The sequence below is a fragment of the Gallus gallus genome, chromosome Z (genome assembly GCF_016699485.2).
Source record: "Gallus gallus isolate bGalGal1 chromosome Z, bGalGal1.mat.broiler.GRCg7b, whole genome shotgun sequence".
Taxonomy (NCBI): Eukaryota; Metazoa; Chordata; class Aves; order Galliformes; family Phasianidae; genus Gallus; species Gallus gallus.
Genome location: NC_052572.1, coordinates 11513331 through 11525606, shown reverse-complemented (window position 1 = coordinate 11525606; position 12276 = coordinate 11513331). Strand labels below are relative to the sequence as shown.

At 40.5% G+C, this 12276-nt stretch overlaps 1 protein-coding gene across 1 annotated transcript in view; it reads left to right on the top strand.

Annotated features, from left to right (window-relative positions):
* The window catches only part of LMBRD2 (LMBR1 domain containing 2), a gene marked incomplete in the record, with an annotated part of 37973 nt that overhangs the window by 5340 nt on the left and 20357 nt on the right, over positions 1–12276 (top strand). The window contains 6 exon segments of the mRNA NM_001031579.1: positions 302–381; positions 2460–2555; positions 8391–8558; positions 9987–10055; positions 10057–10177; positions 10179–10199. Coding sequence (NP_001026750.1) covers positions 302–381; positions 2460–2555; positions 8391–8558; positions 9987–10055; positions 10057–10177; positions 10179–10199 — 555 coding nt within the window.

Below are 12276 nucleotides of genomic sequence, written 5' to 3'. Positions count from 1 at the left end.
CTTTTTGCATGACAGCTTGTCTGTTACAGTTAATTTTGTTGCTCTCATAAAACAACAAATCTTTCACGTTTTAGAATTCTTTTTGTTTATAGCAATTTTTTAATCTATTTCAGCAGCATCAAAACACTTCCATTTTACTTTCTTTTCCTGCATGCAGACTGCATGTTGAGTGTTTATTACTTTAATTGCTCCCAAATGTAAATTCAGAGGAAAGGAAATGTGTTTAAAATGGGACTTGTTGTTTTTAAGTACGCGTTGTACTTTTTTCCTGATCACTGATAAAAATTTAATTGTCTTTTAGACAATTTATAATAGATGCAAGCTTGCTGTTAACTCCAGCCCTGCAGAAAGTAATAGCTCCTTTGTTACTCTTGCTCCAAGGTAAGTTTTCTTCAAATAGGATTTTCTTAAAGAAATATTTCATGGCTTTCTTTTTTTAATGGTAGGGATTTTTTTTTTTATTACTAGTATGTAAGTATTACCTGTGTGATGTGACATTTGAAGATTGTAAGTTTACAGGAGGGTGAGAGAAGAGGTGAAGAAAAGCATATCTGCATTTATTGGTAGGCATTTATTTGTAATAACTCTAGTTCTAATTAAGCACCTAAATATTCCTGTTAATGTTTTAAATTTCATAATAGGTTTCTTCTGTTGTAAAAGTGATAGAAGTAAGTTTTTTTTAACAACTTCAGTTATCTGCCAGGAAATGCCTTGATGAATGCTCCATAATTTTAAGGCTTTGGATATGAAAATTAATTCCATAAATTATGAATGTAGAGATTAATAGACTTGTCTCATATTCAAGGAGCATATGTAAGGGGTTATTGTAATTGTGCATATATAATCATTGAAGTTAGAATAGTGTTCAGTTGGGCATAGGAATAGTTCAGATGATCTTCAAAGATGAGTGCAGCTGTCTGACCACTTCAGGGCTAACCAGAAGTTAAAGCATATTGCTGAGGGCGTTATCCAAATGCCTCTTCAACACTGACAGGCACAGGGCATTGAACACCTCACTAGAAAACCTGTTCCAGTGTTTGACTACCCTCGTGGTGATTAAGCTTTTCCTAATGTCCAGTCTAAGCCTCCCTGACAAAAAATAAAATAAAAAAAAATCAGTAATCTGAAACTGCTCACTTGCTCTCTTCTGGCAGGAAGGAAATAATCAATAAAAGATGGGAAGCGTGAATGGATATTCACTCTTTCTGTATCTCATTTGCCTTAGTTGGCTAGTTCCACATCTTGCAGATGTGTGCAGTGTCGTTACATTTAAGGTGTCCATTGTGTGCAATGTGATGCCAGAGTTGGTCTCCAACACTAGAGACTGACAGGATATTGTTATTTATGGAAGCACTGTAAAATACTAGACTTAGTAACACAACTTCTTACCTTTTGTTTTAGACTACTCAATGTATATTAATTAAACACGTTTAGGTAAATACATGATGTGAAAACTATTTAACAGCCTTGTCACTTGCCTGTAATTCCAGAATATGCTGGCAACTATTATACAGTATATGACTTGTGACTATAAAATAGAAATATTAAATTAGTTGGCTATATAGTGTTAGTATTAATCAGATCTTAAAGGTTTGTTTGAAACCTCTGTCACACTGAGTGTTATACTATCTTAATTTGATAGCTCTGAAAATACTTAGGCTCTGCACATAAAGAAGAAAAACACCTCACTGCACAGGTTTAACTAGTTTGATTCTGGAAAACATCAATTATTTCTCAGCAGATACTCCTATTAAACTGGCTGAATTGCCCCTTGACTCATCATTATTTCATTACTAAGACAAGTGTGGAAAATAACAGCACAGATATCTTTGGGTAGATGAACACCATGCCTTTTGTTCTGCTCTGTCAAAAAGGTTCCGATGGCTTTTTTTTTTTCTGTTTGTTTCCTGAAGCAAACACTACCTTTGTTGTAACTGTCGAAAGGTACAACAGAATCAGTTTATGCAGATGTGACTAAGCTGAGCTGGGTTGTAGAAGAAACAACTAATATACTTTCTTGACACTAAATGGTCTTAGTATATCGAGGTATATCTAGATACTTTTGAAAAATCTACTGTGCAAACTAAAGTTGAATGCTTTTCTGTCTACAGAAATATTTTTTTCTTTGTATGAAGAAAGTGCTAAAAGAAAAACTAAAGCCTTGAATTGCTTATTAAAATGTCTCTTTGAGCAGGTTCTTTTTAAAAAAAAGCTGTCTTGTCCAAATGTGTTATTTTTAATGAGTCAAATACTAAATATACTTCAAATCAGGATTCAGTTTATTCTCTTCTGGTGTGGTTGATGGTTGACTACTTAAAAAGTACTGTGTTATTTCTTTTGTCGTATTCAAAGTTTATAGTTTATACTATTTATTATACTATGGAGTTTATAGAAGGAAAGAAAATAGTTAAACACTTTGGACTTCACAACTACTAATAAGTTTCCATATGTTGTTACAGCAAGCAACAATGTTTCAAACCATGGAGTTATATCCCTAATGGAATTATGCCAATTTTCTGGCGTGTTGTATACTGGACATCACAGTTTTTAACATGGTAAGTTAGGCCAAGGAATATGACAGTGTTACACACATGTAATTTCTAAGTGTAATGTCATAGCAGTCGCAATATCATCATTCGACAAAGCTATCAATGAAACTTCTTGCTGTGGCTTAACCCAACAGGTGGTTAAGTAACATGCAGTTGTTTGCTCACTGCCGTCCCTTCCCAGCAGGATGGGAAAGAGAATTGGGGAAAAAAATATATAACCTGTGGGTTGACATAGAAACTATTTACTAAGATAGAGAAAAGGTAAAGAAAATTAAAAAGAAAATAATAATAGTTATGACAATTATATATATGAATATGTATGCATATAACTAGTGATGTACAAACAGTTGCTCACCACCTGCTGACCAATGCACAGCCAGTCCCCAAGCAGCAGGGGCTACCCAGTGAATTCCCTGCCCTTTTTCAAACTTTCCTTCTGAATAATGTCACATGGTATAGAATATCCCAGTTTATGTCAGCTGTCTTAATTCTGTCCTCACCCAACTCCTCACACCCGCCAGCCCTCTTGCTAATGGAACAGTACAAGAATCTGAGAAGCCTTGACTCTCTAAAGCACTGGTCAGCAGCAACTGAAACATTGACGTGTTATCAGCATTGTTCTTTTCCTAAACCAAAGCATAGCATCATACCAGACACTATGAAGGAAAACAACTTTGTCTGACATGCAGAAATCAGACCCTATAGCCTGTAAGGCTATAGAGCAGGTATGTTTTTATTAGCGATGCACATATGCCCTGGTGCAAGGGCGATCACTCAACCTAACTTGCACACCGTCCGGAAAAATTGTGCTACAGGTATAGGCTGAACTAAGACATAATCAGTAGTTGAAAGGAATTCGGGTACATATTCATTACATTCCTGAGAGCTCATTAGCATGCAGTCCCTCCCCCTCCCATGCGCGTGTGTAGTAGGTGGTGATGATGAAAGCTCATAGTCTTCCTCGCTGCAAACTTCTGACCCCAAAGAGGGGGCATCCCCTGAACCGGTTTCACCTTGCCCTGTAGACATCTAATCACCTCCCTGCCAGATGTCCTCGGGCTGTTCTCAAGTCCTTATCTTTATGGCTTTCATTCTCCTTGTTATTCCAGACCTAGTGTCTGTGAAAGTGCTTGGAATCCATTGTTTTCTAACAGTCTCTACATAAACTATCTCTATTTGCCCCTTATTTTGACTTTGTGAAGCTACTTTCCCTTTTCTTGATGTGAGGCCCTTCTCTCTATTACTGCAGGGTCCTGTTCTCGTTCTTCAATTCCCCCTTTTCTATAATCTAGCATGACTTCTACCAGCTAGATCATTTTTATTTTGTTCAGCATGTCCCAAAATAAGCCGCGCTTTTCGCCTTTTGCCTCAGCTCATGTCTCTTCCATATCTCATACTCCTTTCTACTATTTCAGCACAGGCAAGCAGAGCACCTCATCATTACACAGGTAAAACATAGCAGCACCAAGATGTCGCAGGCTAGGAAGAGCTATTTTAACCACCCTAGATTTGGTAGCCAGCTAGTAAGCAAGTTCCATAAGGTTCCTTCCCAGTTGGTGTCATCCTGACTTTCCTGTGCAGGACTTTTGTCTTTTCCCAATTTTTTCTTAAATCTGCTTCGATTCTTAGATCCTTATTGGTGTAAGCACAGCAACTCTGATTTATTATTGTACATACCCCTCTTTTCTTGGCTGTTAATAGGTCTAGTGCCATCCTATTCTGGAGTACTACTTTGGATAAAGAGGATACCTCTTCTTCGATTGCTCGTAATGTATCTGTTGTGGCATTTTCTATGATATCCAGAGTTGCAGAGATAATTAGTTTTGAGCTGGGGAATTCCTAGAGATGGGATAAGGGCTCTCAGAAAGCTGTGGTATCCCTTGTTATATATAGCTAGGGGGTTGTACGTACACTTAGTTTGAATCCAAGGGGTCCTCAGGAGTTCCTGAGGGATCTCTTCAGTGCACCGTGGTCTGGGGTATTAAGTATCCGGCAGTGCAAGTCCCTGTCTAATTTAAAGGTAATGCTTTCCGTGCCTGACCATCCCCACATAACCACCAGTATCCATAAGGTAACTTACATGGCCAGGCCATATTTTCATGATGAGTGAATGATGTTCCCATCCCTACAGTTCTGAGTACATTCTTGTCTGAGACTCAGTGTGACTCCTTATCAGTCCTAGGATCACACCCCTCCCCTTGGTTCCACCTTCCAGCTTCACTGACCCCTGATACTGCCCCAGAATTTCCGTATCCCCAGGTACACCCTATGCCCATCAAGTTTCGCCATCCAATCCCCCACCCCACCTTTACCATCAGTTTTTCTATCCACAAAGATAGATCTAGTAGAGTTAATAACTAGTAAATCAAACTTAGGTCCTTTCTGTGGCTTGTCTTCTATCCCAATCTTACACTTTCCATGCTCTACCCAATCTGGAATGGTCCAATTTAGTGCCACTGTCCCATTAACCAGCACTTTCCCCTCCCCTCTAGGAAGGGCAGTGCGTATCCAACAAGATTTTGTTGAGAGCTTGGCCAATTCTCTCAGTCATTCTTAAGTAGCTATTCTCTTGCCAAGCTGTGACTACTACTCCAACCATACTATTATCAAACTCATATACGTGCTTTTGGATCCTGATTTTCAGTGGTCCTTTTTCTTCTGCTGTCCACTGTGGTGTGGGTGCTTTCTTCAGGCGGGTATAATGTATCCATGGTGTAAGTCCCTCTACCTTGGCAGCAGTATGGGTGGTCAGGAGAACTTGGTAGGGTCCTCCCCACTTTGATTCCAGAGGTGAATCTGAGAGAGATTTAACATAAACATAGTCCGCCTGGTAATATATTGTACACTGGACCGTCTAGGCCTTGTGCCCTGGCACCAAATACTGTTTTTTTCAATTTTCCTTAATTGCTTTGCCAAGCTGACCATATATTCATCCAACGCTTCATCCCCCACCTGCGTATGGATTCCCTTTTGTACAGTATAAGGTTGCCCATAAAGGATCTCATGTGGGCTTAATCCTTCCTTGGTTTTGGGGTTTAGTCCAAATTCTCAAAAGTGCCAAAGGCAGTGCCTGCGGCCAGGGAATCCCAGCTTCCTGGCCCAGTTTCACTATCTGTATTTGATCAGGTGGTTCATTTTCTCTACCTGTCCACTTGACTGCGGTCCGGTAAGGTGTGTGCAATTGCCAATCAATTCCCAGTAAAGTGCTTGTTTGTTGGACTACCTTGGCAATGAAATGTGGACCTCAATCTGATGAGATTGCGGCAGGGACCCCGAACCTCGGAATTATCTCATATAAAAATACCTTTGTTACCTCCCGAGCATTATTAGTCCTACAGGGGAATACCTCTGGCCACTCCGAAAAGGTATCAGTCAACACCAGCACATACCTGTACCCCCCTTTTCTCGCAAGTTCCGAAAAATCAATCTGCCATTGTTGTCCTCAGTAATTTCCTTTCCCTATTTGTCCTAGTGACATTTTTATGGCCTGATTTGGGATTATTCTGTAAACAGATCTTGCATTGTTGGGTCACCTGTTTAATGGTGGTATATAAGTTCTGGGCAACTATCTGCTGGACCAAATGTTTGTATAGTGCCTCAGCTCCCCAGTGGGTGTTTCTGTGTTCAACCATTAGCGCCGCCCATAATAAGGCTGTGGGAACAACTGTTTTGCCCTGTGGAGTAGTGACCCATCCCCTTTTACTTGCCCCCCTGTATCTTCTATAAGGTTATTGTCTTCCTTCGGGTACCTGGGTTCCGTATCAATTTGGATTTAACCATCTGGAACCAGAGACTGCAGTTCCACTGGATCTTCCTCTGCTGCCCTTTTAGCCTCTCAGTCTGCAAAAGCATTGCCCATCTCGTTTGTTATTTTCCCCTTTTGGTGCGCTCTGCAATGCATAATGGCCACCTTCTCCAGTAGCTGCACTGCTTCTAAGAGTCTGAGAATCTCCTTGGCATTTTTAATGCCTTTCCCCTTGGCTTGATAATAATCCTCTCTCTTTCTATATTGCTCCATGAGCATGCACCACACCAAAGGCATATTTTGAATCAGTCCATATGTTGATCCTTCTTCCTTCTGCTAACTCTAATGCTCGAGTTAGAGCTATGATTTCTGCCTTTTGTGCCAAGGTGTTTGAAGTTAAGGCTCCTGACTCTATTACCTCGTTATCAGTTGTTACAGCATACCCAGCTCCCCGCACTCCTCAGCGCCACAGTTACTACCATCAGTGTACCAAGTGTCATTGGCGTCCTCTAGTGGTTCCTCTCTCAAGTCTGGCTTACTGGCACGCACTGCCTCGATGGTTTCCAGACAGTTATGTGTACTGATTCTCCTGAGCTCCCGCTGAGGAATGATGCTGGGTTGACAATATTAGTTACTACTATCTCTACATCATCCTGGTCCACCAGGATGGCTTGATACTTGAGGAATCTTTGTGGTGAGAGCCAGTGCCCACCCTTTGCTTCTAATACTGTTGAGATGGTATGGGATGTTAATACTGTAATTTTCTGACCCAGAGTAAATATGCGTGCTTCCTGAACATTTAACACTAGCGCAGCCACTGCCCTTAGGCAGCCAGGCCATCCTTTGCTTACTTCATCTAGCTGCTTGGAGAAGTAGGCCACAGCCCTCCGACAGGGCCCCACGTCCTGGGCCAGAATTCCTAAGTCTATTCTCTGTTTTTCGTATGAGTACAGCCAAAATGGTTTTGTTGTATCTGGCAGTCCTAGAGCAGGAGCTCACATGAGTTCATACTTCAACAGTTTAAAGGATCTCCTGATTTCCCCGTCCCAAGTGAGAACACTGGGGTTAGTTTTTAAAAGTGCAAAGAGCGGTTTTACCAATAGTCCATAGTTATGTATCCATAGCTGACACCAGCCTGTCATTCCCAGGAATGTGTGCAGCTCCTTAGCAGTCCATGGTTCAGGAGTTTGACAGGTGGCTTCTTTCCTTGCTGTTTCAAGTGCCCTCAATCCAACTGCGATTCCGTAGCCTAAATAGACTACTTGCTGCTTAGCCACTTGGGCTTTCTGTGGAGAAGCTCTGTATCCATTAAGTCCAAGAAAGTTCAGTAAGCTTATAGTCCATGCTATACACAATTCTTCTGTTCCCGTGCCTATTAGGAGGTCATCTACATACTGCAATAAAACTCCTTTCCCGGAGTTTATCGTTATCCCTTTATCAGCTGAAACTAAGATATTTCTCTAAGTACTGTACTGAGTGTACTTTTTTTTTTCCTCTCTTCAGGTGATGGCTTTATACTTGTAGTTCACATTTGTATCAGAAACTGACCAACGCACACACAAATTTTTATGGGGAGGGTTGTCTGAAAAGATTTTAGACAACATAACATCAAAATAATTCTATGAATAAGTTGGGTAATTCTAGTGTAATATTGTAAATTATTTGATTATATTGAATTATTTAGTAAAAAATTATGGATATATCTACTTCAAACTAGCTCTGCTTTTGTTTTAGATTACATATGATCAGTGACAAACACATTCTTAAATAGCTTAAATAGCTACTTCATTTTCACAGTCATTAAAATCAAGGTTGGTAGTGAGCTCTTGATACAGAGTTTTTTCCTAGTAAAGCTAACTATTGTCTTTATCTACAACTTTTTTTTTTTAAAGATTTGCCCTCAGACCAATATATCTGGAATGAGAACTTTATTAGCTCATCTTGGCAGAAGGTTTAAACACCTGTGTGCCAATATCTTGCCAGTGATAGACTATTATATGTGTGTATATGTATATATATGTATGTATGTATTTATGGGTTTTTGTTTGATTGATTCATTGGCTGATCTGTTTTGCTTTTGTTTCCTTTCTTCATAGGATTCTACTACCTTTCATGCAGTCGTATGCTAGGTCAGGAGGGTTCTCCATTACTGGAAAGATTAAAACTGCACTGATTGAGAATGCAATCTATTATGGCACTTACCTGCTGATTTTTGGAGCATTTTTAATATACGTTGCTGTAAACCCAAAGTTCAATTTACAATGGTAAGAATAATATTGTATCACAGAATCACAGTATCAGCAAGGTTGGAAAAGACCCACAGGATCACCCAGTCCAACCATCCACCAATCACCAATAGTTCTCATTAAACCATGTCTCTCAACACAACATCTAAATGTTCCTTGAACACCTCCAGGGTTGGTGATCACCACGTCTCTGGGAACCCATTCCAATGCCTAACCCCCCTTTCAGAGAAGTAGTATTTCCTAACGTCCAGCCTGAACCTTCCCTGGCGCAGCTTGAAGCCATTCCCTCTAGTCCTATCACTAGTCACACGAGAGAAAAGAGGCCAAACCCCAGCTCGCTACAACCTCCCTTCAGGTAGTTATAAAGAGCAATAAGGTCTCCCTGAGCCTCCTCTTCTCCAAACTGAACCAATCCCAGCTCCTTCATTTGCTGCTCATGAGGCCTGTGCTCCAGACCCCTCACCAGCTTTGTTGCCCTTCTCTGGACATGCTCCAGGGCCTTGATGTCTTTCTTGCAATGAGGGGCCAAAACTGGACACAGTACTCAAGGTGCAGCCTCACCAGTGCTGAGTACAGGGGGACAATTACTTCCCTGTTCCTGCTGGCAACACTGTTTCTGATGCAAAAGTACTTGCACAAGTGTTTAAAACAAAGCAGAATAAAAAATTGTCTTGTGTAGATGTCTTCTGTAGATGAAATGGCTCTTTAAAATACACTAAAGAAAACCATTTCAGTTGATCCAACTTTTGCTATACAGACTTCAACTTCCTTTTTATGGAAGGAGATTTTTTTTGCTATGTTCAGTTTTGGTTGTGTGTATGTAAGGCAGGGGAATTGTTTTGTATCTGCAGTGATTTTATTTTATTTTTTCTTACTGAAAATGCACACGTGATGCTAGTGCTGAATTTTCTCAGTGTTTTCAAACATCTTGTCAGTATTTTATGTGTAGCATTCTTTCTCCCGTTGATTCATTTATAGCTCGTGTCTTAATTTAATTCGTAGAGTAGTAAACAATGTTGTTACACTGCTAGTTGCTGTCAGCTTATGTGACTGAATACAAATCCTGAATTCTGAGACTGTTTCTTATGGAGACTCCCAGTGTGGTGTTATGACCTCACTTTTATAAAGTTTTTCTAACTTTATATTGTTTCCTAAAGGAATATATTCCTTTGAAGAAGAATATTTTTTCTCACCTCCAGAGCAGGCACAGCCAAAAGAACATTTTGCCACTCTCCAGAAATGTGATAGATGTTAAAATCATGGCAAGGTTAAATCCAAATAAGTAATGGATTGGGCCTAGGAACAGTTAGAGATTTTTGTTTCTGTGTATTTGAAAGCCTTTGTTTGTGCACAGGGACTCCGAGGTGCTTTCTTGCAGGTGAGATGGGGGATAATATCTTGCTGACTTTGCTTTTTTATTTGTGCTCTTTGTTTGTCTTTCCTTAGGAATCAACTTCAGACTATTGGGATAGCTGCTGCAAACACATGGGGTCTCTTTCTTCTTGTGTTGCTTTTTGGGCTATGGTCTGGTGGAAATTCCACGCTCTCACTGGAATGGGGCTAAGAGGGGCTATCTTCTCATGAAGACCTATTTCAAAGCTGCCAAACTGATGACTGAAAAAGCAGATGCAGAGGAGGAATTTGGAGGATATTATGGAGGTAATAACTAGTTTATGCTACAAAGCAAGTGAATGTTTACTGTCAGACTGTCATTGCTGTATTTCCCTGGTATTAGGCGTTTGTGGCAAGAAAATGCAAGTACTACTATGAGGTATCTGTAAATTAAGAAGATCATCATAGTGCGCTTCTTGATGACACTACATCATATATAAGTACTGGAAGGGAAGTAGTTCCTACCTAGAAGAATATTTATTCTCTGGCACCCTTCTAGTCATTACCTGTTTAGGTTGTTTTTTTGTTTCTTGTTTTTTGTTTTTTTAGTTTATTGGAGCAGTGTTGGTAATTAATGGATAACTATCCAGAATGATGCTTGAAAATCTAGTGTACGGATATTTTGCTAGTGTTTCTGTGAACTATGTTGTGGATGCTTTTGCACTCATCTTTCAATATGTTTTGCAATCATAGAATGGCTTGGGTTCTGGTTCTAACCCCCCTGATGTGATTCAGGGCTGTCACTCACTATATCAGGCTTCCCACAACCCCATCCAGTTTGGCCTTCAATGCCTCCAGAGATGGGGCATTCACAGTGTCCCAAGGCAACCTGTTCCTTTTACCTTCTGGGTAAAGAAGGCAAATTGTTCCTAACATGTAAGCCAAATTTAAAACCATTCCCACTTGTCACTGTCAGACAAAAGCTGGTCATGCTCTTGTTTTACAATCTCTCTTTAAATATTGGAAGGCCACAGTGTGGTATTCCTTGAGCCTTTTCTTCTCCAGGCTGGGCAAGCCTAGCCTTTTCTTCATAATAGAGGTACTGCAGCCCTCTGATCTTCTCTGTGCCTCGTCTGTACCTGTTTCAACAGCTCCAATCTTCTTGTGCTGGGGGCCACAGACCTGAACATGATACTGCAGGTGAGTCCTCACAAAGGAAGAGCAGAGGGGGACGATCACCTCCACGCTGTGGTCACTCCTTGTTAGATGCAGCCCAGGTTACAGTTGGCCTTCTGAGCTGAGGCCTAAGTCTTCTCTTTAACTGCTGTTGCTGGTTCTCCCCTTTTGCTTTATCACAGCATGTACGCTCTCCTCTTGCTTTTTCTCCTCTGAAAAGTGTACCTGTAGAATCCTTTCTCATGATTTTTTCACATCCTTCACTAAGTTCAGTTTCATCTGCACCCTTCTCTTTCCTGGTACATTCATGATAACGTCTACGTATTCTTCCCAGGCACGTGTTCTTGCTTCCGCTACCTGTACATTTCCTCCTTTCCCTCCGTTCTAACCAGCAGGTCCTTGTTAGCCATGCCAGTTTCGTGCCCTCTCTTCTGATTTCATAAGGTGGGGAAGGAGAGCTCTTGTGCTATCAGAAGGGTGTCTGTGAAGACCTGCCAGCTCGGTTTTGTCCCTATGCACCTGTGGACAGTTCTGCAGGGGAGCTCATCCAACAATTTCCTAAACAGCCCTGGATGTTTTGCTCTCCTGAAATTCAGAGTCCTGACTTTGATGAGCTCAGCTGGGGCATGGTTGCTACAGCCCAGAGTGCCTCAATCTTAGCTCTTTAATGAGCTCATCTGCACTGGTGAGCAGCAGGCTCAGTAAGTCTTAAGTTACTTCAGAATCTTGGGAGTTACCAAGTTGGATTTGCAGGACCAATCTGTGCTCTTTGAATACAAAATAGATAGATCAATGTTTTTTCCAAGATTTTTCTCATGAGAGAGATGTTACTGTTGCTTTGCGTGAGTAAGCAGTAGTTCATAATGTATTGTAGGAACAGAACGGGAAATGCTGTTGCCTGCTGTACTGTTGTAATACTATGGCTTAGAAATAATACTCAGAGGAGTTGTAGGAGAGGCTAGTAACTTCTGTGGTGATTCAATGTACATAACAGTAAAATCTTAATTCCTTCAGTACAGCTTTAGATGAAAATGCTGAAAGTATTAAAGATGTACATAACTATGAAATTTACTAGAGGAAAGATACAACAATAACTTTGTTTAACAAGACAGCACTTGTTTTTTTTTTTTTTTTTTTTTACTTGGCTGTTCTTTAGTTCCCATAGGATTGATTGACACATTCTGAGGTTATATCTTGTACAACATAAAATCGACTATCTTGTTAATGC